This window comes from Sarcophilus harrisii, chromosome 1, assembly GCF_902635505.1.
Source record: "Sarcophilus harrisii chromosome 1, mSarHar1.11, whole genome shotgun sequence".
In the NCBI taxonomy this organism is placed as follows: Eukaryota; Metazoa; Chordata; class Mammalia; order Dasyuromorphia; family Dasyuridae; genus Sarcophilus; species Sarcophilus harrisii.
The window spans coordinates 299764035-299788700 of record NC_045426.1 but is presented as its reverse complement, the minus strand read 5'-3'; the positions used below and the strand labels follow the sequence as shown (position 1 = coordinate 299788700).

The following is a 24666-nucleotide window of genomic DNA, read 5'->3' as shown; positions in this document are numbered from 1 at the left end:
TTCTTTTTTTTTTTTTTTTTAATAGCCTTTTATTTACAGGATATATGCATGGGCAACTTTACAGCATCAACAATTGCCAAACCTCCTATTCCAATTTTTCACCTCTTACCCCCCCAACCCCTCCCCCAGATGGCAGGATGACCAACAGACGCCAAATATATTAAAATATAAATTAGATACACAACAAGCATACATGACCAAAACGTTATTTTGAGCAGAACTGATTCTAACAGATATCCTATCTACCCCAAAATGAATCAAAAGCTCACTACCCTCTGTCTAGCTATACAACTTCATAAAGCTATATATTATCCTGACTAAGAGATATATCTCTTCTCTCAAAAAAATTTGATCTGCCTCATTAAATGAGCAACCATTCCATGTAAAGTAACTCTGAACTCTATTTTATAAACTTCTGCCTAACACAGCAGAAACTAGAGTTTAAAAATAAAAATATCATCTCAGCTTTTTCAGAGATTAGAGTATAGAGTGGTTCTATAACAGGAGCTTTTGCCAATGAAATTTTATAACCCCAATCTTAAAAGACATAGGTAAACTAACTTGAAAAGCAATAGGGCAAAAAAGATAACTAATTCCTGAAAAATACTATGTAGTATAAAAAGAGATCAAGAGAAATAAAATCAAAACTGTTTTTAAAAAAAAAGGCAGGTTTAATCATCAAATAGTTTTAAAGGTGCAATATAGAACAGGACTGAATTTTTTTCATCATGAAAACCTGAAACTAGACACCCTGTCATCTATATGTAGTGTTTTACTTTAGCAAAGTCATTAGAATTGGAGAATAACAGAATTAATGGACCTTCAAGAAACATTAAAACATTTTTCCCACCTACCAATCATCTGTATTTATTATAGAACTTAAGCTCATAAGAGAAGAAAAAGAAATTGAAGAAATTAGAGTAGATAATGAAATAAAATTAATATTCTTTGCAGATATGATGGAGTTAGAGAATCCTAGATAATCAACTAAAAAAACTACTAGAAACAATTAACATTAGCAAAGTTGCAGGATATAAAATAAATCCACATAAATCATCAGCATGTGTTCTATATGTTACAAAGTCCAGCAGTAAGTGATAGAGATATTCCATTTAAAATAACTGTAAATAATATAAAACATTTGGCAGTCTACCTACCAAGGAAAAATCAGGACATATATGAATACAATTACAAAACACTTTTCACACAAATAAAATTATATCTAAATAACTGGAAGAATATCAAGTGCTCGTGGGTAGGCCAATCATAAAAATGATAATTCTACCTAAATTAATAAGTCCCATACCAATCATACTGCAAAGAAAAATAATAACAAAATTCATCTGGAAGAACAAAAGGTCAAGAATTTCAAGAAAATTAATGAAGGAAAAAAAAAAAAGGAAAGGAAGGTGGCCTAGTTCTACCAGACCTAAAATTACATTATAAAGCAGCAGTCATCACAATTTGGGCCTGGCTGAGAGTAGTATATCAATGGAATAAGTTAGGGTCACAAGACACAGTAGACAATAACTAGAGTAATATAGTGTTTGATAAACCCAAAAATTTCAGCTTCTGGGGTAAGAACTCACTATCTGACAAAATTTGATGTGAAAATTGGAAAATAGTGTGGCAGAAACTAGGCATTGAGCAGCATCTAACACCCTATACAAAGGTAAGGGCGAAAGGGGTTCATGATTTAGACATAAAGAGCAATACTTTAAGCAAATTAAGAGAACAAGGGGTAGTCTATCTCTCAGATCTATGGAGAAGGAAGGAATTTATGGTCAAAGAAGAACTGGAGAACATTATGAAATGCAAAAGGGATAATTTTTACTATATTTAATTAAAAAGGTTTCATACAAACAAAACCAATGCAGGTAATAATAGAAGGGAAGCAGGAACGTGGGAAAAATGTTTCCATCCAAGGATTCTGATAAAGGTCTCACTTCTAAAATATATATAGAATTAAACTATAAGAATACAATCCAGTCTCCAATTGATAAATGGTCAAAGGATATGAATAGACAATTTTCAGATAAAGAAATTAAAGCCATTTCTTGTTAGTGTTTTTTCTTCTTTAAATAATAATATAATAATAAGATCCAAAATCGCAGCCAGCTGATAAAAGTTCAGATCTTTTATTGTGTCCTTCAATATAGCCTCGTTAGCTCAGGCCTATCTCTCTGCTTGGTTCCAAGAGCTCTTGCAGCTTTGTCCTTGGCTTCTGCCTCTGCTTTCTTCAGCCTCCAGCCAACACCAAGTTGGAAGATGCAATGAATCTCTCTTGCCTCCGAGAGAGGGCTTGTGGGCTTCCTCCCAGAGAGCTCCTCTCCGTCCCCAGTCAATGTTCCTGAGAAATTCTTCTCAGCTCTGAGAGCTTCCTGTATATATATGACCTCCCAAAGGTTAACTCCTCCTTCCAGAGAGAATGGGATTCTGGGTTGTTGTAATCTTTACAAACTGTTAAGCCATTGGAGTTGATAGAGACAATAATTATCCAATTTTGCATGGTTCAAATTAGATTTGATCTTAGATATTTTGGGCCAGAACTTGAAAGAAGGTACTAAGTACAACTGACAGAAACAATGCTTGTGTTCACACCTTTAGAGAGCTCATAAGTATCTAAGTACTCAATGGAGTTCACACATTTGGAAGATTTCAGGGCTTAGTATGAAATATCCGAATTCACGCCTCCCTTGAAGTTCTTAGTGCCAGAGAGCACTCTGGGAGACAACCCAGAATCCCTCTCTCTCCAGAAGGAAGAGTTAACCTTTGGGAGATCATATATATACAGGAAGCTCTTAGAGCTGGAAAGAGTTACTTGGGAACATTCCCAGGGGTCGGAGAGGAACACTCTGCAAGGAAGCCCACAAGCCCTCTCTCTGAGGCAAGAGAGATTCATTGCATCTTCCACCTTGGTGCTGGCTGGTGGCTGAAGAAAGCAGAGGCAGAAGCAATGACAAAGCTGCAAGAGCTCTTGGAACCAAGCAGAGAGATAGGCCTCTGAGCTAACCAGGCTATATTGAGGGACACAATAAAAGATCTGAACTTTTATCACCTGGCTGTGTTTTGGAAAAAGAACACCACACTGGGTTATCTCCCAGAGTGCTCTCTGGCCCTAAGAACTTCAAGGGAGGTGTGAACACAAGCATTATTGTCTATCAGTTGTACTTAGTACCTTGTTTCAAGTTCGGGCCCAAAACATCTCCTTCCAAGATCAAATCAATCATATTGAACCATGCTAAATTAGATAATTATTGTCTCTATCAACTCTAATGGCTTAACACTTTGTAAAGATTCCAACATCTCCCCTTTTCTTTTGATTTAGAACATAGGTGGCCATGACCTCCCTGACTTCTTAAGGAGGTGAGAACCCCAAAAAGGGGATCATGCCTTGCTCAAAAAAGGAGTGAAAACACCATAAAAAGAAGGTGGTCGCTCCCTCCCTGACATCTCAGGAAGGGAGATGAAAACACCAAAGGAAATAGAAAATCAAATTAGATTAGGGGGTTTCTAAAGGGGGTCACTTGAAACAGGTATGAAACAAGGTGTACATAAATCCATCAATATGGGAGGCATTACACATAGTTATATAAGCACATAGCAATATAACACAGGCTAGTAGTAATGTTAACAAATAACATGAATCAACATGAAGAATTTATACATATCCATAAGTCTTAGAAATAGTCCAAAAGGAACCCATTGCCCATTAATTTGAAGTAAAGAATTTTTCATAACGTGAATCAACATACAAAATTATACATGTCCATAAGTCCTAAAAATAGTCCAAAAGGAATCCATTGTCCATTAGTTCATATGCCAGGAATTCAATAATTCCTGTAAGCTTTGAAGTAAACAATTTTTCATAACATGAATCAACATACAGAATTATACATCTCCATAAGTCCTAAAAATAGTCCCAAAGGAATCCATTGTTCATTAGTTCATGTGCCAGGAATCCAATAATTTCTGTAAACTCTGAAGTACTGCAATAGTCTCATCAACAATTTTTCATCTCAAGGAATCCAGTGATTCTTGCTGGTTTTCAAGAACTGAAAGAGTCTCATCTTGTGTTAGAAAATCCAATGATCATGAAGATTTTAAAGTTATTTTAACAGTCTCATTATCAGCCATGTTCTTTCAGTATCCGATGTTTCTTGAATCTTCTCCTTTTTTTGAGGTTTTTCTCTTTTTTCTGTTTCTCTCTGATGGACAAGGCGAATATGGCTCATTGGCACCCATCTGATTCCTTCTCCACCTGTGGAGATATAAGCAAACCCTCTTCCCCAAGTAGTTAGCCTATCTGGTCCCTTCCATTCACCACCTTCTGGATCTCTCCACATCACCTGGCGATTATCTAAAGATAGTGGAGCTGCTTGCACTGGACACTGCTCTTCTGGTGGGTTATAAAACCTGTCTGCTGGAGCCAGTGCATCTTTATCAAAAATTAAAAAATTAATGGTATAGAGAACTAAATTTAGAAGTTCTCTAGGGTTACCTGTGGCTCCCCCTTTCTTTTGTTTTTGGAGGAGTGTCTTAATGTCTCTGTTTCTTCTTTCTACAATTGCTTGACCTTGAGGATTAAAGGGTATGCCAGTGGTATATAAAATCTTATGCTATGCACAAAAGTTTTCAAAATGTTTGGAAGTATATGCGGGTCCATTATCTGTTTTTATTTCTTGTGGCACACTCATAATTGCGAATGCTTGTATGAGGAATTCAGTGACCACTCAGGCTGTCTCTTTTGCTGCTGGTATTCCATAAGTGAATCCTGAAAAGGTATCTATCACAACGAGGATAAAAGACAGACGACCAAAAGATTTATAATGGGTCACATCCATTTGCCAGATTTCATTGGGTCTCAAACCATGTGGTTCTTCCCTGGAGAGAGTGTAGGAGGGTGGAAAGGAAGGCAAGCTGTACAGCTTTTTACTATGCTCCTAGCTTCCTCTTTTGTTATCCCAAATTGTAAACATAAAGCTCAAGCAGCCTGATGGTATTTAGAATGGGACTCCTGGGCCTCCTGAAATAAAAGAGTACTGGCTAACATAGTTAAAAATCTATCTGCCTTTGAATTTCCATCAAAAATAAGACCTGGAAGTCCACTATGAGAGTGGATATGCAAGATATAAATCTTGCCTGGATGCTTTCTCACTTGCTCTTGAAGTTCCTTAAAGAGCTGATATATATTAGAAGCTGCAAATTTTATTTGAGCTGTGGCAATTCTTTGTACCATACCTACTGAATAGGCTGAATCAGATATTATATTGATATAGCCTGGCAATAAGTGAGGGCTAGCATGATTGCATATAATTTGTTCTGCTGAGTGGACTGAAAAGGAGTTCTGACTACTCTTTTTATTGTTAAATCATGAGAGTATATGGCACAAATATTTTGTTTAGATGCGTCTGTAAAGATGGTAGGTCCTTTAAGAGGAACCTTAAAAACCTTCTCCTCAAAAATCCATTGCCAATTATGTAATAGTCCGGTCATCTTTAATGGAGAACCATGTGCAAAATTTGGAGCTGTGGCCAATAAAATCTGCCACTCTGGGATGGTCTCGCAGCATACATTAATTTGTGCATTAGTATAAAAGGTGTATATCTTATCAGGTCTTGTCCCAGATAATTGTACTGCTCGATTAATAGCCTTTAATAAAATTCTAGCCACAAGCACTGGGTAAGGAGTAAGGCTTTGTTCTGGTTGTGCCAGGAGGTTCACCCACTCTATCACACTGTATCCTTGATGAAAGACTGCTGTGGGTGCCACTTATGTAGCAAAAACCGGTATTTCCCAGGATTTTTGAGTTACTCTTGCAACCACATTGGATAAAGCCAGTTCAACTTCTCTCAAAGCCTCTCCAGCTTCTTTTGTAAGCTGGCATGGTGAATTTAAAGCAGTGTCTCCCCTTAAAATGTCATATAGGGGGTGCAATTGATTGGTAGCTAAGCCTAGCACTGGGCGCATCCATTGGATATCTCTTATTAATTTTTGGAAATCATTCAAAGTATTTAACTTCTCTGTTCTTAAAGACAGTTTCTGTACTGTAAGTGCCTTAGGATATATTTCATATCCTAAATATTGAAAAGGAGCATGCCTTTGAATTTTTTTTGTAGCGATATGAAGTTTGTAGTTTCTTAATGCTTCTATGGTCTTTTGTAAACATGCTTCTAACATTTGTTCCTCAGGTGCACACCCCAAAATATCATCCATATAATGCAACAATATTACCTTTGGAAATCCTTTTCTTACTGGAGTAAGAGCAGCAGCAACATACATTTGGCAGAAAGTAGGGCTATTTTTCATTCCCTGTGGCAAAACTGTCCATTCATATCTTTTATAAGGCTCAGCTAAATTAACACTGGGCACTGAAAAGGCAAATCTTTTCATATCCTCCTCATCTAGAGGGATAGAATAGAAACAATCCTTGATGTCTATAACCCAAAGAGGCCATTCTCTAGGCAACTGAGTAGGAGATAGAAGTCCAGGTTGAAGAGTTCCCATATAGTTTCCATCTGTTCATTTACCTTTCTTAAATCCGTTAACATCCTCCACTTTCCAGATTTCTTTTTTATAATAAATACTGGAGAATTCCAAGTAATTAGAGAAGGTTGTAAGTGTCCTTGGTCAAGTTGCTCTTGCACTATATCTACTAAGGCCTGAATTTTATCTCTTGTTAAGGGCCACTGTTCTACCCACACTGGTCTATCAGTTTTCCACTGAATAGGAACAGGTGAGAGTGCTGGCAGGTGTTCAACAGCAGCCCTGCCTAAAAAGCCAAAGTACTTAATTGTAATCCTATCTGCTGTAAAATACCTCTTCCCCACAGATTGATGGGGATTTTTTCAACCACAAAAGGAGTAAAAACTTTCAAATGTCCATCTCATAGGGGCAGCACTAACTTCTGCTGCTATTGATCCTCCTACACCAGATATGTAGGTGTCTGCCTTAATCTTTGGCCAGTGACTGGGCCAGCTGGCACCTCTAATGACAGTATGATCTGCACCTGTGTCTACCAATCCTTTTAATGGTATTCCATTCACATAAATAGTGAGCATAAGTTGGTCATCTGTCACAGCTGCAGTCCAAAATATTCCTGGACTCTGCTGCTTGAAGTCAGAATCTGGACAACTATCATCAGATTGTCTATTAGGGGTATGTAGTAGTAAGCCTGATGCTACTACTTCTCCTGGTTGATAAACCACAGGTTGTCTACCTGTGTTAGTGACTGGGATATTAACTACAAATTCCCCAGTTTCCCACATCAGTGTGTGGATGGCCACTGTTTTGTAAGCACCCTCAGGAGGTGAAATGGTCAAGCCTACTGTGCCTGGAGGCAAGGGATCCATAGGCTGGACAGGAACAGATTTCACTTCTCCAGGGGATATCTCAGTAGTCTCTACTGCATACAACTCTGTTTTTCCTAATTGCAATCCCCTTTTACCCTCTGATTGCTTTTTTGCGGATTGATTGTGTAATCTCCTTCTTCCATCTGATTTACTTTTGGCTGACTGATCATATCTCACTATCGAATTTCTAAAGACTCTCTGGGTATAACCTCGGCTGCCATCTTGCCTCACGTGGGGCCCTGAAGCTGGGCCTCGTCTCTCGTTTCCCTGAGTCAATCTACATTCAGAGGCCCAGTAAAAGCTTTGGTTACATTTTGGGCATGGGGTTTTGGGTTTTATTCTCTCATCCTGTCTTCTCATTATATCTCCATATCTGCATTGGGCCCTCAAATGTCCAACTTTTCCACACTGAAAACATCTAAGAGTTTCTCTAGAAGTTCCTTGCCAAGAGAGACCCTGTCTTTCCATGTTCATCATAGTTTGGGTATAATAAGCATTTGTGCCCACAGTGGCACAGCGTCTTATGATCTCCTCTAAAGAAGCATCTTTGTCTAGTCCCCATATAATTCTTTTGCAAACTTCATTGGCATTTTCCTTAGCCAGATGTCTGGTCATTATTTCTGTTGCAGCATTATCTCCAATGGTTCTTATTACAGCTGTTTGCAAACATCCCACAAAATCTGCAAAAGGTTCATTGGGACCTTAATTTATTTTTGTAAAAGCTTTACTTCCATCTTTCTGTCCAGGGAGAGAATTCCAAGCTTTTACTGCAGCCTTAGAAATTTGCTCATACACTGTTATGGGATAATAAATCTGTTCTGAATTCTCTGCATACTGACCTTCACCAGCTAGTTGGTCAAAAGTGATTTGTCCAATAGCTCCTATTTGCCTAATGCGTTGGGCTTGAATCCTACATAATTCATGAAACTCTGAAAACCACAACAAATTTAGTCCCGGTTCTAAGCATGTTCTCGCTATGGATTTCCAATCATTCAGGGTTAAGATTTCATAAGACAAATTATCTAGTAACATCTTCACATAAGATGATGTAGTGCAACCCTTTTTCAAATCTTTAATTTTTTCCAAATTAAAAGGAGTGTATTTTCTCTCTTTTTGACCTGAAGAGTCAAGCTTCTCAATCACAGGATATGCATTTATAAAATCAGATATATCTTTTCTTTCATTTTTTGCCTTAATTAATGCCTCTTCTAATCTTGTCATATTCAGCTTCACAGGAGAAGCTGACTGTGTTTCTGCCTCTCTCCCTCCCCCTTCTTCCTCCACCCATGAGGTCATGAGATGAGGAATGATATAATTCTTCCTGCTGTGAAGTATCACACTCAGAATTGTACTTAACTCCATTCTTATCTGAATTTTCCTGTTTATGACCTAGTTTAGTTGGCAGCTCTACCTGCTGCACTTTCTTTTTCTTCATTCTAACACTTAAATAACTTCTTATAGCCAGTTAAATTAAATTGTATGTATTAATTATGTCTTTGGAAATTGAGTCAGGTGGATTTCTATTATAAAAAAGATCTTCTCTTTCTAATCTACACTGCATTGAGTTTGAATTAGATCTGTACCATTCACCCAGTTTTTCTCCTATTAATTTCCAGTCGTCTAAATCCAATTCTTTTTCCATAGAGAACCAAGGACATATGTACTTAACAATTTCTAAAAGTTCAGTGATCTGCTCCAAAATTATAATCAAACCTTGGCTTTCCATAACTTTGACAATGCTCTCTAAACATTTTCCTTGAACAGAAACAGGATGTTTTCTAAATATCTGTCCCATCTTAGCTGAAATCCTACTTTAACTCTTTTAACAAAATTTCTTTGATGTACTCACCCTAATTTCTGGGTCAAGAGTCTTTTCCACTGGATCAGGATTGGAGGCTTTTCCACTGAGATCAGGATCGGAGCTTTTCCACTGAAATCCACTGAAGGGCCTGTCAGTCCCTGTTTGGGCGCCAAATTGTTAGTGTTTTTTCTTCTTTAAATAATAATATAATAATAAGATCCAAAATCGCAGCCAGCTGATAAAAGTTCAGATGTTTTATTGTGTCCTTCAATATAGCCTGGTTAGCTCAGGCCTATCTCTCTGCTTGGTTTCAAGAACTCTTGCAGCTTTGTCCTTGGCTTCTGCCTCTGCTTTCTTCAGCCTCCCATCAGCACCAAGTTGGAAGATGCAATGAATCTCTATTGCCTCGAAGATAAGGCTTGTGGGCTTCCTCCCAGAGTGCTCCTCTCCGAACCCAGGCAATGTTCCAGAGAAATTCTTCTCGGCTCTGAGAGCTTCCTGTATATATATGATCTCCCAAAGGTTAACTCCTCCTTCTAGAGAGAATGGGATTCTAGGTTATCTCCCAGAGTGCTATCTGGCCCTAAGAATTTCAAGGGAGGCATGAACACAAGCATTATTGTCTATCAGTTGTACTTAGTACCTTGTTTCAATTTCCGGTCCAAAACATCTCCTTCCAAGATCAAATCAATCATATTGAACCATGCTAAATTAGATAATTATTGTCTCTATCAACTCTAATGGCGTAACACTTTGTAAAAATTCCAACAATTTCTAGCCATATAAAAAGGTGCCCTAAATCACTATTGCTTAGACAAACGCAAATTAAGACAAATCTGAGGTACCACTTCACACCTCTCAAATTGGCTAAAATGACAGGAATAATGATAAATGCTAGAGAGGATGTGAGAAAACTGGGAGATTAATACATTGTTGGTGATTCAACTATTTCAGTGCTATTACTAGGTCTGAATCCTAAGGAAATCATAAAGGAGGGAAAAGGACCCACATACGCAAAAATATTTGCAGCAACCTTTTTTGTAGTGGCAAGGAACTTAAAAGTGAGTGGATACCCATCAGTTAGGAAATAAAGAATATTATTGTTCTATAAGAAATGATCAGCAGAATGATTTCAGAAAGGCCTGGAGAGACTTACATGAATTGATGCCACTTGATGTGAGGAGAACCAAGAGAACAATGTACACAGCAATAAGATTATAATAATGATTGATTGTGATGGACATGGCTCTTTTCAAAAATGAGGTGATTCGGGCCAATTCCAACAGACTTGTGCTGAATAAAATCATCTGTATCCAGAGAGAGAACTATGAGGACTGAATGTGGATCACAACATAGTTTTTTCTTTTTGTTGTTGTTTACTTGCTTTTCGTTTGCTTTCTCACTCTTTTCCTTTTTGATCTGATTTTTCTTGTGCAGTATATAAATGTGGAAGTATATTTAGAAGAATTGCACATGTTTAACTATATTGGACTATTTGCTGTCGGGGGGAGGGGAGAAAAATTTGGAACACAAAGTTTTGCAAAGATAATGTTGAAAACTAACTTTGCAGATATTTTGAAAAATAAAAAGCTATTTTTTAAAAAAAAAAAGAAGAACTTAAGCTCTTCAATATCTGGAACAAAGTGCATAACATATAGACTCTTAATAAATTACATACTTCTTTATGATGACAAAAGTTCCTTAAAAGGTTCCTCAGTCCTTGGGCCCATCAAAAGCATCATCACAGAAGTTTAAGTAAAAATCAGTTAATCTAATCTATTACTTCTATCCCCAACATAAATAATTTAATAAAAAGATTTCCCTTTCATAAAACTTCTTAAACTTTACCAATAATCTCTGAGAAGTTTTTTTGTTGTTTATTTTATCAATTGTAATCAGTCTTTGTAATAAAGAAGAAAAAGTTCCAATGCAGCCAACAAAACAGCAGGTTCACTACTCTTTCCTCCTATGAACGACAAACAACAACTTCTGTTAATCACGAAGTCTACAACCAAAGAAAACAAATATTTATTGCTCTTTGGCATCTCTTTATATTCCTTATTATAGAAGAATTCCCTTTCCTGAACCATCTGAATGTTTGGAGTTACGTTGCCATGCAACAAGTTAGAAATCTTCACTAGCAACCAAAATACATTCTTCAGTTGATGGTTGACTAAAAACTTCAAATAAAACACCTCCACTATTCTTACTGCCCCACAAAACATTACTCCCACAAAAAAAAAAAGAAAAGAAAGAAATTGTGGCTTGAAAATTTGCAAAAATGTTCATGAATAATCTGTTAAATATCACATACAATACTGACATTTACTAATTAGATGAACATCTCTTTTCAAATAAAAACAAAATAGTTATTTTTTTTAGTAGGTCAATTTATTATTTTTATTGGTAACCAGAATATCAGCATACAAAAATATTTTTCTATATAGGTATTTTTATTAGGAACTGAATCTACTGAAATAGGAAACACTAGTGTTGTTTTGTTAAAAACTAAAAGAGGAACCAATGCCAAAAGTAAAGGAAGGAAAATAAAAATCACTGCTCCCCCTACTGGCCCTGATTCTGATCTGTATAACTAAGTAAATATTTATTTTTACTTCAGATCACAAAATAAAAATATGCGCTTTAAATAGTATTTTGCCCAAAGTTAAAAAACAAACACCTCTGGAAGACTTAACTCTGATCAATACAATAGCCAACCAGAATTTCAGAGACTTGAGACAAAGCAAGATATCCACCTCCTGTGTGTCAGGAAAAAGATAAAGTCATAGTACAAACTGAGCTGAGCCTTTGAACATAATGTTTTGCTTCATCATGCATTTTTGTTTTATGAGGATTTTGTTTTTTTTTTTCTTTTTTGCAAGTTCAGAAGAATGAGAAAATAGATTTTTATTCACTGAAAAACAAAATGTTATTTTAAAAAATAAAGAGGAAAAAAATTAAATAGCTAAAAATCAGGTATTAGATTCAAGAGAATGTGAAGTTAGTAAGAACATTATATACATACATTAAAATGTCTTTTTTGTGTTGAAAAACTATGTTTGATGCCCATTTTAATGTCCAATTTTGTTGTTGCTGTGTATAATGTTCTCTTGAGTCTACTTACTTCATTTAACATCAGGCCTTTCTGAAATCATCATGGTGATTGTTTCTTATAGCATAATATTCCATAACATTCATATACCATAATTTATTCAGCCACTCTCCAACTGAAGGGCACCCACTCAGTTTCTAATTCTTTGACACTATAAAAAGGACTGCTACAAACATTTTTGCATATGTGGATCCTTTTCCCTCCTTGATGACTTCCTTGGATATGAGGACTCAGTAGAGACACTGCTGGATTGCATAGTTTTATAGCCCTTTGGGCATAATTCCAAATCACTCTCCTGAATGCTTGGATCAGTTCACAACTCCAACAACAATGTATTAGTGTCCCAGTTTTCCCAGATTCCCTCTAAGATTTTATTATTTCATTTTCCTATCATCTTAACCAATATGAAGTATGTATTGATACCTCAGAGTTGTCTTAATTTGCATTTTTCTAATCAATAGTGATTTAGACCATTTTTTAATATGACTAGAAATGGCTTTAATTTTTTCATCTGAAAATTGTTCATATCCTTTGATCATTAAAAATTTATTTGCAAAAAATAACTGATCTGTGGAAAAAGGAAGGAAAGTACATTTGATGAGTCCCAATCAACAATGAGATTATAGGGTCTGTAATGTGTCACCTTGCTGAAAGAACATAAAACGTTCCTAATGGGAGGGAAGGGGAAGGAGTTTCTCAAAGACAATTGACAGCAGAGAGTTGGGAGTATAGATTTTCACCTCTTCCCCACTGGTGCATAAAAGCAGGCTGTGAACTAGCTTGGTATCCTTTTTTCAGGCTTTCTCCCCTCTGGATTCCCAGAACACAGTTAAAACAAAGGTGAAGGCAAAGAATTTCTTCCACCACACACATAACATTTACCACCCATGATGGTATCTTGAAAACAAAGCACATAGGGCAGCAAGGTGGTACAGTGGATAAGAACACCAGCCCTGAAGTCAGGAGGATTTGAGTTCAAATCTGACTTCAGACACTTAACATTTCCTGGCTGTGTGATCCTTGGCAAGTCACTTAATCCCAAATGTGAGAAAGACAGAAAGAGAAACAGAGAGAAAGAGAGACAGAGAGATAGAAAAATAGACAGAAAAGCACATGATAAGGTTTCTGTTCTGATCAGGTGGCCTGATGTCTCTTAATCTCAGGTTCCCAAGTCACAGTTCCCTGACTTCCTTTTATCTTTGTTTCCTTTTCTGAGCACAAGGCAGAAACATCAAAGAAAAAAATTAATATTAATAATGAATTCTATGATTTAGGCTTCAGTCTGACAAAAATAATTTTTAAAAACATTCAAACTGAAATGGACAAAAGACTGGCCCCTCATCCCTGGTCAAGGGGCCTCAGGCTTATAGGCTGACATTGATCAAACTAAATTAAGGGAAGTGTTATGTTCAGACTGGACCCCATGCCCCGGTTCATGAGATCCTAGACAACATTGCAAAGCATGTCGACAGGTTCCATTGTGTGCTCACTCCCATCCAGACATTTCCCTATTGTAAACAAGAAACTATGTCAGTGCTTTCTGAAATCTGTAACCACAAGGCTGCACCAGGATGTGTAAACACACTTAAAAGTGTACCTCGCTAAAGGTTTGGGGCTGATCTCTTCTAGCCTGTCTAGTGGAGGTCAATCCTGGCCGGCAAGCAATTAAAAGATGCTTTAAATTAAATAATCTGGTCTGAGCTGTCTATCTCATGTCTGTCCATTTCAAAACCACTCCTAGTTAGCAGAGAGATGAACAAATTGGCATAGTCCCTATGACTTCTGACACAATTCTCTCTATGCCAAGATTTCAGATAACATTTATAGGAATTTTGAACAAGGAAAAGATATGTTAAAAAATAATAATAATATGAGGTTAACACTTCAGAAAAATCATCACTCAGTTCCTTAAAGAATCACTTCTCTTAAGAGTTCCTTCCTATGATCAATATCTTAAATATCAAATTTCAAAAGAAAAACACCATTCTCAGTTTAGGTCATGGTACTGATCACTCCAAATGGATGGAAAGGGAATGAAATTATCTACGGAAAAGTTAAAGTCTGAAGCTAGCAACCCTAATTCATACTTGTTTTTTCCACTTTTCTAAAGGGAAAGTTTTGAAAAGAGTTTTAGCCTAGAAAAACAGATTATCTTAATATTTCTAGAGAAACAAAAATGGAGGCTTTTAAAAATATACTTCCATACTAGAGTTCCTGATAATGGACCATTATCTTAAATCTGAGGAAAAAGGAAGTACTTGCTTAGCAATCTCCTAAGTGTAGTTACCATTCAGGTAAGTCGAAGGAACAATATATGGATGCTTCATTTCCTGAATTTGTTCATGGGCTCCAGTTAAGTACTTGGCAGTATATGGATTTTTCTGGGAAGGTGAAATAAAAGTTGTCTCATAACTTATACCCACAGTGTATGCACTGAGAGAATGTGAAGTAATTAAGGGCTTATTACCCATATTTGCAGAAATCTTGACTCAAGTAATATATATGATGTAAACTTCTACATATTAACATCTGGAGGTGGGAACAAGAAGCTAAAGAAATTAACTGATCCTCTTTTGGGGTCATCCCCAAAGGTGAAATTTAGAATACTTAATCAAACCTTCTACAATCCTGTGAGATCAGAGAGTTTCATGAGTCCATATATGTTCCAAAATGTTTGTGGCAGCCCTTTTTGTGGTGGTTAGAAACTAGAAAATGCATGGCTGTCCATCAACTGGAGAATGGTTGGGAAAATTGTGGTATATGAATGTTATGGAATGTTATTGTTCTATAAGAAATGGCCAGCAGGATGAATACAGAGAGGCTTGGAGAGATTTACATGAACTGATGCTGAGTGAAATGAGCAGAACCAAGAGATCACTATGTATGTACTTCAACAACAATACTGTATGAGGATGTATTCTGATGCAAGTGGATTTCTTTGACAAAGAGAAGATCTAATTCAGTTCCAATTGATCAATGATGGACAGAATCTGCTACACCCAGAGAAGGAACACTGAGAAATGAGTATAAACTGTTTGCATTTTTGTTTTTCTTCCCAGTTTATTTTTACCTTCTGAATCCAATTCTTCCTGTTTAACAAGAGAACTGTTCAGTTCTGTACACATATATTGTATCTAGGATATACTATAATATATTTAACATGTATAAAACTGCCGGCCATCTAGGAGAGGGGGTGGAGGGAGGGAAGGGAAAAATCAGAAAAGAAGTCAGTGCAAGGGATAATGTTGTAAAAAAAATTACCCATGCATATGTATTGTCAATAAAAAGTTATAATTATAAAAAAAAAAGAAAAAATGAATGTTGAAAACTATCTTTACATGTAATTGGAAAAAAATACTACTTATAGGAAAATTTAAAGAAAAAAGTGAAATTCAACAAGTTGCTAAAAACAAACCACATAATTTCCTTCAAGTAAATCAACCAGAAAAGAAAAACCACAGGTTATATGAGAGAAGTAATAGGGGGAAAAAAAAGATAAACCTATATGGTATTAAACTTTAAAAAAAAAAAAAAAAGTAAAAAAAAAGGTCATATCATATGTTTCCAGAGAACAAAGCAGAAAAGAAATTAAAGGGTATATACATATTCTCTCACAGGCCAAGACAGATAATTAGGGAATTTAGCTTAAGGAAGAAACATTGTAGTAGCAGAATCCAAGCAGAGGATATTTGCCAATGAATTGGCCTAATCCTTGCTAGTCAAAGAAAACCTCTTATCACAGAGACCCTGGCTGTCTCAGGTCATTATAAAATAAAATTATAGAAATAATTTAGAAAATGAATAACTCAGATGATTTGGGAGGAGTGACTATTATGTGAGTCAATGAATGTTAATGTTAAATTATTAATTTTATTAGTGTTGAAAATATTATTAATGCTAAAAGAAGATGTTAATAGAACATACTGAAATAGACAAGCCATCTCATTCCTTTCTGAGATCTATCACCAAATTATATAAAAGGTAAAGGCTGGAAATAAAATAAGAATACAGAGTTAATAAACCAATTACTGGTATAAAAATGAAATACATGGAACCAATAAAGCAGTAATTAATATCTAGACCAGGAACACCTAACTTGGAAAGTTTGATTTTTAAAAATATTTTGAGAACTGCATTTCAATACAAATTTTTAGTCTTTATGTATTTTACAATATTCTGATAAGGGTTTTCACCAAACTGCTGAAGGATCCCATGACATAAAAAAAGGGATAAGAACCCTTTAGCTTAGACCAATAATATCAAACTTAAACAGGAATGGAAACCACCGAACCATACATCAGGATTTCACATTGACTTAGTTTTAAAATGTAACAATTGTTTTACTACATATTTATCTTATTAAATATTCCTCCATTACATTTTAAAATTCAAGCCTGTGATATTAGGCACGTTCTTTGACCAATAAGGACCAGACTTGCCTCATAGCCTATTGTTCAGGTTCTGCTGTTCCTATGTCTTCAGATGGGGTTATACTCGGGAGCACTTGGGTCACATTGGGACTGCAGGCCATGGTTTTGATTCTTGTGAACTAGTCTGTAGACATCTTGTGAGTGAACAGCAGCTTGGAGAAGGTCCAAGGCCTGCTGGCCTGGGAGTCAAGAGTCCAAGGTCACAGTAGAAGTTCTGCCAATACTACTTGGGAAAGATACTTCACATTTCTGGGCCTGTTTCTTCATTTATAAAATGTGATTAGATTAGATTATCTCGAAGATCCCTTCTAGCTCAAAAAGTTTAGAATTCTATAAATATCAAGGAATAGCATTACATATCCCTTTCAAAATTCAATATACAGAAATACCTGACATTTTTACATTTCCCTTATGACAACAGCAAAACACTCATGGAATAAACTCACTATCCTAGAGTCACTATAAATTCTTTTTTATCACTTCTTTCTGCAAATTGTCAGATTAAAAATCAACACCTCCATCACCCTGTTTCCAGAATCTTCCGTACCATTGAATGATACTGTGCTAGGTGGATGGAGACTGTGATGAAAATCCTAAAAGCACTTTTAAGGGTTTTTAAGATTGATGGTACCACTTCGTTAGTATGCATAATCTCATTTCAAAATTCACAGTTTCTCATTATTTAATATAAAATTCTTACTTCCAGTCTTAAAGACATAATATACTTGATCCTAGAAGTAATAGGTAGCGATCAAAGTTTATTAAACATGTTGTATAAGGAGTCTTCTATTTTAAAGAAAACACTTTGCCAGTTGAATAGAGAATCATTTAGAGTAGGTAAAGACTTAATGCAGAGAGACCAATTAAAAGACTATTGCAGGGGCAGCTAGGTCGCACAGAGGATAGGGCACCAACCCTCAAGTCAGGAAGGCTTGAATTCAAATGTGACCTCAGACACTCAACACTTTCTAGTTGTATGACCCTAGGCAAATCACTTAACCCCAATTGCTTCAAAGATTAAAAAAAAAAAAAAAAAAAGTATTGCAAAGACAACTTTTGAAGCTTTAAAACTTTTGAAACTAATAAAATTAAAAAACCTTTTTAATCTTGAATTATGAAGCTTTAGGAAAATCAGAATTAAACCAGAAAAGGAATATACTCTCCCTTTAGAATTTTATTTGAATAGATAAATGAATAGAACCAGGAAAACAGTTTTTACAACAACAATTGAAAGACAAATAACTTAAAAACTCTCACCAACACAATAATAAGTTATGTTTCTAGAGGATGGATAATGAAATATGCTACCTGTTTACTGACAAACAATGGAGTCAGGATACAGATGGAGACATTTATTTTCTGGACATGGCCAATACAAGAATTCGTTTTGCTCAATTATTGTATACTTGTTAATAAAGATTTTACTTTATTCTTTTTTTTCCCCAATAGGAGGAGGCAGGAGTGAGATAAAATATAATTTTGTTGATTGAAAAAATTAAATTAGACTTTAAAAAACTTTTTCCTCTCTCCTCAAGTATTCCACCCCCATCCCTGAATCCTTCTCATTTGAGGTATTTACCTCATACTTTATGAAGAACATAAAGGCAATTTAAGAAGAGCTGTCCTTTTTCCCTTCCTCTTTATCACTTGATCCCTCTTCCTCTTCTCATACTGAGATTTTCTTCTTTCCTCCAGGTTCTAATAAAGAAGGGTACCTTCTACTTCCTTAGCCCAAAGATTCTACATCTGCCATTATTGCCCTGTCAATATTCTCCTTCCTCTCTCTCTTCCCAGTATATATCTACTGGCTCTTTCCCTACTGCCTATAAGTCTATCTGAGGGCCATCTCCAATTGTCCTGACCTATATCTGGCCACTGGGCCCAAAGGGCTTTGGAGAAGAGGGTGAGGCAGGTGACCTTGCACAGCTCTCCCTCACTCAAATCCAATTCATTTGCATCATCTCCCTGATGCCATGGTCCTTTTTAAGAAAGAAATACAAACAACAATAGCAATATAAACAACATCCAAATCTCCCCATTTTTTAAAAAGTCTTTGCTAGATTCCATCATCCCTGCAAACTATTTATGTTACATCTTTCCTACCTTTCCCAGTCAAACTACTTGAAAAATAAATACTACAGAGAGTGTCTTCATTTCGCTTTCTCTTCTCTTCTTAATTAACTGTAATCTGAATTCAGCCTCATCCCTCAAATAAAACTGATATGTCCAAAGTTGTTAATGATCTCTTCAATGCCAAAACAAATCATCTATTCTCAATGTTCATTCTTCCTTGATCTCTTTTCAGGATTTGAAATTGTTGACCATTCTCTTCCACTGGGCATTTTTTCCCCTCTGAATTTCACTGACATTGCTCTCTCTTAGTTCTCCTTCAGTCTGTTTGACTTGCTTCTCAGTTTCCTTTATTGATTACTCATCCATGTGAGTAAACTCCAAAGTTCTGTCTTGGTTCTCTTGGTTCTATATAATGTCATTTGGTGACCTCATTAGCTCCCCCTGAATTCAATTACCCTCTCTTTGCAAATAATTCCCAGATCTATATATCTAGCCTCCACTACTTCTAAACTCCATTCTGGCAATACCATTTAATTATTAGATATTAACTGGATGTCCCATAGATATCTAACTCAACATGTCTAAAAAAGAACTATCTTTCATCTTAAATCCTTTTTTCTTTCAAATTTCTCCATTACTGCACCATCATCTAAGCCACTCAAATTTGCAACTTCAGTGTAATCCTCAGATCAGTAAAGATTTTTAACTTTACTGAGAGTAAAGTTACCCCATCTTATGGTTATATCTCCACAAGATCCTTTATATAGGTACCTCATTTTCCATTCCAACATTAGAGCTTAGCTCAGGCTCTAATCACCTCTCATTGACAATGGCTATCTATTTAGTCTCTATCTCAAGCATTTCCTCTTTCTCAGTGTCTCCAAAGTGATTTTCTTAAAGAACAAATTTGATTATGTCAACATCCTACGTAATAAATTGTATTTTTAAGTTCAAAATGAATTTTCATTCACTTTCCCTATTACTATTAGGATAACTATCACCACCTCTGTTTGGTATTTAAAAGTCACAACCTGGTCCAGTCCTATCTTTCTGGTATTTTTGCATATTACTCCCCACCACACCTTCCACAATCCAGACATACTAGCCTATTCTTACTCTTCTACACATATGCTCTTCCATTTCCAATCCCCACACCTCACTTTGTATTAGCAGTCTCTGATGTCTTAAATGTAATCCCTCTTCTAATTTCTGAAATAGCTGGTTTCCTTCAAGACTACATTCAAATGCCACTTTCTATAGAAAGATTTTCTTTACTTTTGCTTTTATAACCTAGTAATAAGCACAGGATAAGTACTTAATAAATGCTTGTTGAATTACTGGACATACTTCATAGTAAGTATAAAAAAAGTATAAAAATAAGACAATTCCGTAGAAACTAATAGGCTATCAACTTCTAGTATAAATAATTCAGAAAATACTTACTAATTGTCATTGATTCTGGCACAGGTGTGGTAGACAAGAGGCTGCTTAAGGGACTTCCTTGGACTGGAGGACTGGCTTCTACACTAAATTTAAAACAACAGAAAGAGAGAGATCAATGTTAAATTCTAATAATGTAGACTCAATACAAAATCTAGATCTGGAAGACTATTAAAAAGATAGAAATCTATTCAAATACCAAGGAGCAAAAATATTATACTGATGGAGAAACTATAGACCAAAGGAGTTAGATAATTTAGAATAAAAAAATTCTTATCAATTAGAAATCAGGAATTAACACCAATATTTATTTCCCAACACCAAGTTCTATATTTCACCTATTCAAATATGCTGCCAACATACCATTCACTTAAGAGATGGCATGGCTGACTAATATCCAAATCTATGCTACTCTATAATAATTCATATACAGGTCTCAGAAACTCCCTTCTGTCCCAAGTCTATCCATTATTTTGCTGATCCTGTCCACAATGATATCCATCATACAGTATAGTCATGGAACCAAAAGTGGGTTATATGAATAATATGATTCTTCACATGAACTTCAAACAGAAAAAAAGGTTTATATATTCCTTGAATGAAGAAAAATTAATAACTTATAATGAAAGCAATCAAGAGAAGAAAAGGGAAAGAGCAAAAAGTGAGGGGAGGGAAAACAGCTTTTCACTTATATAAAAGACAAACTAATAAGTCTTTAATCTCAGTAAAATAAAGTATCTTTCAAATAACTGCATTAATATTTTCATTCCAAAGAAAGTAATTTTCATATGTACCTATATTGATGTTCAGGCCCAGTGAGAATGTTGCTCTGGGGTCCATTGCCATTTTCCAGATTATTTAAGGCGGCATCTGAAGAATATAAATCAATTAGGATGAGAAAACTCAAACAATGCATGGAAGGTAAAATAATCCTATACTCATTTACTGAAATGGCTAGCTTATTTCTTGTTCCATTAATCCACTGAATTTTATTTGCTACCCAATTTTTCTTTTTACATCCATAAATCATCCTGACATGATGGGAAATGAGCTCACTGGGGAAGGAACACCTGGGTTCAAGTTGCACTTCTGATACATACAGACTGTGTAAAACCCTAAACAGATCACTTAAACTCTCAGTACACTAGGCATTCTTTAAAACTATAAATTACAAAACAGTTGGAAATCTACACTGTCATAGGGAATTTTCTCACTAGAATTTTCCTACATCAATGATTTCACAGATCCAGGTTAAAAAAAAAATCCATAATTTTAGATGTAATCTTGTCCATTAAAGGAAGTAGCAAAACTCATTTCAAACCCTGAGCCATGAATTGTTCCCACCCAGAGACTGCCTGTATCCTCATTAGGAGCAAGAAGTCATTTAGGATCAACTGTAAGAACTGTGGAGTCATGATAGATTGTGATACAACCAACCGTGAGCAGCCAGCAAGTATGGCCTACTGATATCAAACTATACTCGGTTATATATTGGAGCTCTGTTCCTATCTGCAAGAATGTAAAATCAACACTAGAGGGCAGTACGGCCTAATTCATAAAATTACCTGGTGCATATATAAATCTCCATTAAAGCAACAAACGCTTTGGGTTGATTTTTTTTGTTGTATGTTCATCTTTGTCTTTAGAAAAGGACCCCCAAATTAATTTGCATTTTGAGAAGGCATTCACAGGAAATGCTGCCATAAATAAATTCTAGGTAACAGCCATGAAAGAACATTAATGATTTTCATAAATAGAAGTGTAGCTACTAATTTCCAAGGAAAATTACCTGTGAATAAATCAGACTCTGCATTTTTACAGCATAAACCATATGCCACAACTTTTACTGGTATTACAACTAATATATCTCCCAGTGGTATCCAAAATATCTAAATAATAATTCAATTAAAAAGCAGCTATATGAAGACAACCTCACGACTTATGCCATTCATTCTTTCTTACCCTTTATAAGGCTCTTCCTATCTATTGGTTTTCTGTCAATTTCCCTAAAATCTATGGCAATAATCAGGTCTACTCATACTTTAAAAATCTTCACTGACTCCTGTCATCTCTTTGAAGTACGAATCTCTCTTCCTGCCAAACTGCCAAACACCTAAAAAAGAAGGCTCTGATAGAGATCAGTGGTCCCCCTCTCTGCAGAGGTCTCCAGTCTGAAATGCAAATTATGTCAAACCCTTAAGACCCACACTCTGTAGAGGTCTCCATCAGGCTCACCTTGCCATGCCCTATCAGAAATCCCAGTCATGTCCTTGAGATTAAATTTTTCCTATAAAATCTACTTAGAGGACTTCCCATAGCTGCTGCCTTCCTTTGGGTCAATTCCCCACAGCACTCTGCCTCCCAGTGTTTTCTCCTTACCTCTCACCTCTACCTCATGGTATCTCCCCTAACTCCACTATGTTTCCCAACCTCACTTCTCCTTATAATTAAATAACTCCTTTAGAAGAGAAGGGTAAGTCCCTTTCAGAATTTAGCCTGCCAGCTAAGAACATCCCCAACCTCATGGGTGTTTCCTTTCTGCTGGGTAACTGTGAGTTCCACTGAGGAACTTGTCTTTCTACAATCTTTAAACTATTTCATCTTTACGGTTTCTGGTGTCTATTGTATCTCTTCATTTTGTTTGTAACCTCTTCCCCCGTAAAATAAATCTACCTTTTCCCAAAGAGAATCGTTCACATGACCAAATCCCAACTTTTGGTGCCTACTATTATCTGGTGTGTACATCAACTATATATCATTTTGGTCCTTGAACCACTAAGTATCATCCTCCTACCTATACCTCCAAGATCAAATAAAGTCCTTTGGCATTTAAAGTCCTTCCCAAGCTGGCCCCTTCCTACTTTTCCAGGTTTCTTAACACCTTATTCTCCTTCACACACACTAAGAACCAGCTATACTAGCTTTAGTTGATGTTTCCCATAACTATCTATCTCCCATGTCCAAGTTTTTGCACTGACTATTCTACTGCTCACTCTCCTACCTTTTGACAATTTCCTTAGCTCCATTCAAGGAGCCAATATCAAATTCCACCTTCTGCAGCTCTTCCTGCTAGTGGTTTCGACTCTCAGATTACCTTCCTTCTACTCCACACATATGTAGCATATATTTGATTATATGTAAGCTTCTTGAAGACAGAGAATGTTTCTGCCTTTCTTTCCATCCCTAGTGTTTACCCCAGAACCTGGAATGTGCTCATTGACTGACTAAGCAATCACTGAGCTACCAGAAGTAAGGTCAGCAATAACTTATCTATGTCAAAGCAGTTCTTCATGTGATCATTACTTACAGACTATGACTAGAAAATCCAGAGCCAGGTAATTCCTATACCACCAAATCAAGGATTTCTGCACAGCCTTAATCTGCACAGTAGATCGATATTCAAAACAGAGCTATGTTGAAGGATTTTTTTCCTTTTTATCTGTTCAATTAATTGTAAATGTTTTATTATGGCTTAAAGAAAAGTTTATTCTTTTGGTTTTGTTTGTTCTGTTTTTATTTCTTAAGAATCCCAATAGAACCTTAAACAATTCATAAATCTCGGCCTACAGAAAGTACAATTGATTTCCCTCTGAAAGAAGATAGAACAAAATAAGGCTGAACTAAAACACCAGATTCTGATCTCTATTTGAACTGCCCTGGGTGACTTTGGGGGAGCAACTTGGCCTATTATTGCAATAATTTCATGCTTTGGCAAAGGAAAAAGAGGACAGATAATGAGTCAAATCAGGAACAATTTTGTTAGTACTTCACAAACAGCAAATGAACTGAAAAAGCTATGACAAAGTACAATAATAATGACAGAAACTATTCTACCAGGACTGCTATTTCTCCAGAACTATACACCTACTTTATATTAATTTTCATTATAATGATTCTGTATAGACATATATAAACTTGCTATCTCTTTTTAGAATGTAAGGTCTTTGTGAACAGGATATGCTTTATTTGGTACCTTTTTTCTCCAGTGCGTAGCATATAGTAAGAGCTCAGCAAGTATTTTGTGAGTTTTATTATACTAATTCACTGATATTCTCCCCTTAGTATGAGGTACAAATGAACTATTATAGAAGGAGATGAAACACACTAGCAGAGCCAGAATTTAAAAACTCAATGTCTTAACATCTAGCTCAGACTAAGGTGACTTTAAAAAGCTCTGGTACCCAGGTGGAGTCTCAGAATCATCTTTATTGCATCCTCTAAATAGGCAGGCTGCCTACTGGAAAAGAAGGCCATGTACATCCCAATAATGAGTACCAAGTTTTATCGGCCAGGATGCTTACTGGCCCTCTTTCTTAAGACTCTGAGACATGTCAGAAAATTACATTCTTTCTCAAATCCAAAATTTCTGATGGGGGGGGTGGAGGGGATGGAGGGAGGGTGAAAGGGACCCAAACTGTGATTTTACTGGTGTAGTACTGAAGAAAATTACTCCAACCA

The 24666-nt window shown here is 36.0% G+C and overlaps 1 protein-coding gene across 7 annotated transcripts in view; it reads right to left on the bottom strand.

Annotated features, from left to right (window-relative positions):
- The window catches only part of SNX29 (sorting nexin 29), a 629780-nt gene that overhangs the window by 522207 nt on the left and 82907 nt on the right, over positions 1-24666 (bottom strand). For all 7 annotated transcript variants that reach the window (XR_004230463.1, XM_031944363.1, XM_012542944.3 and 4 more), the window contains 2 exons: positions 21003-21078; positions 20212-20294 (listed from right to left, as the gene is read on the bottom strand). Coding sequence is in view for 6 of the 7 variants with exons in the window: in XM_031944363.1 (XP_031800223.1) it covers positions 20212-20294; positions 21003-21078 (159 nt within the window). In the remaining variant the exon portion in view is untranslated. The remainder of the gene's footprint in view (positions 1-20211; positions 20295-21002; positions 21079-24666) is intronic.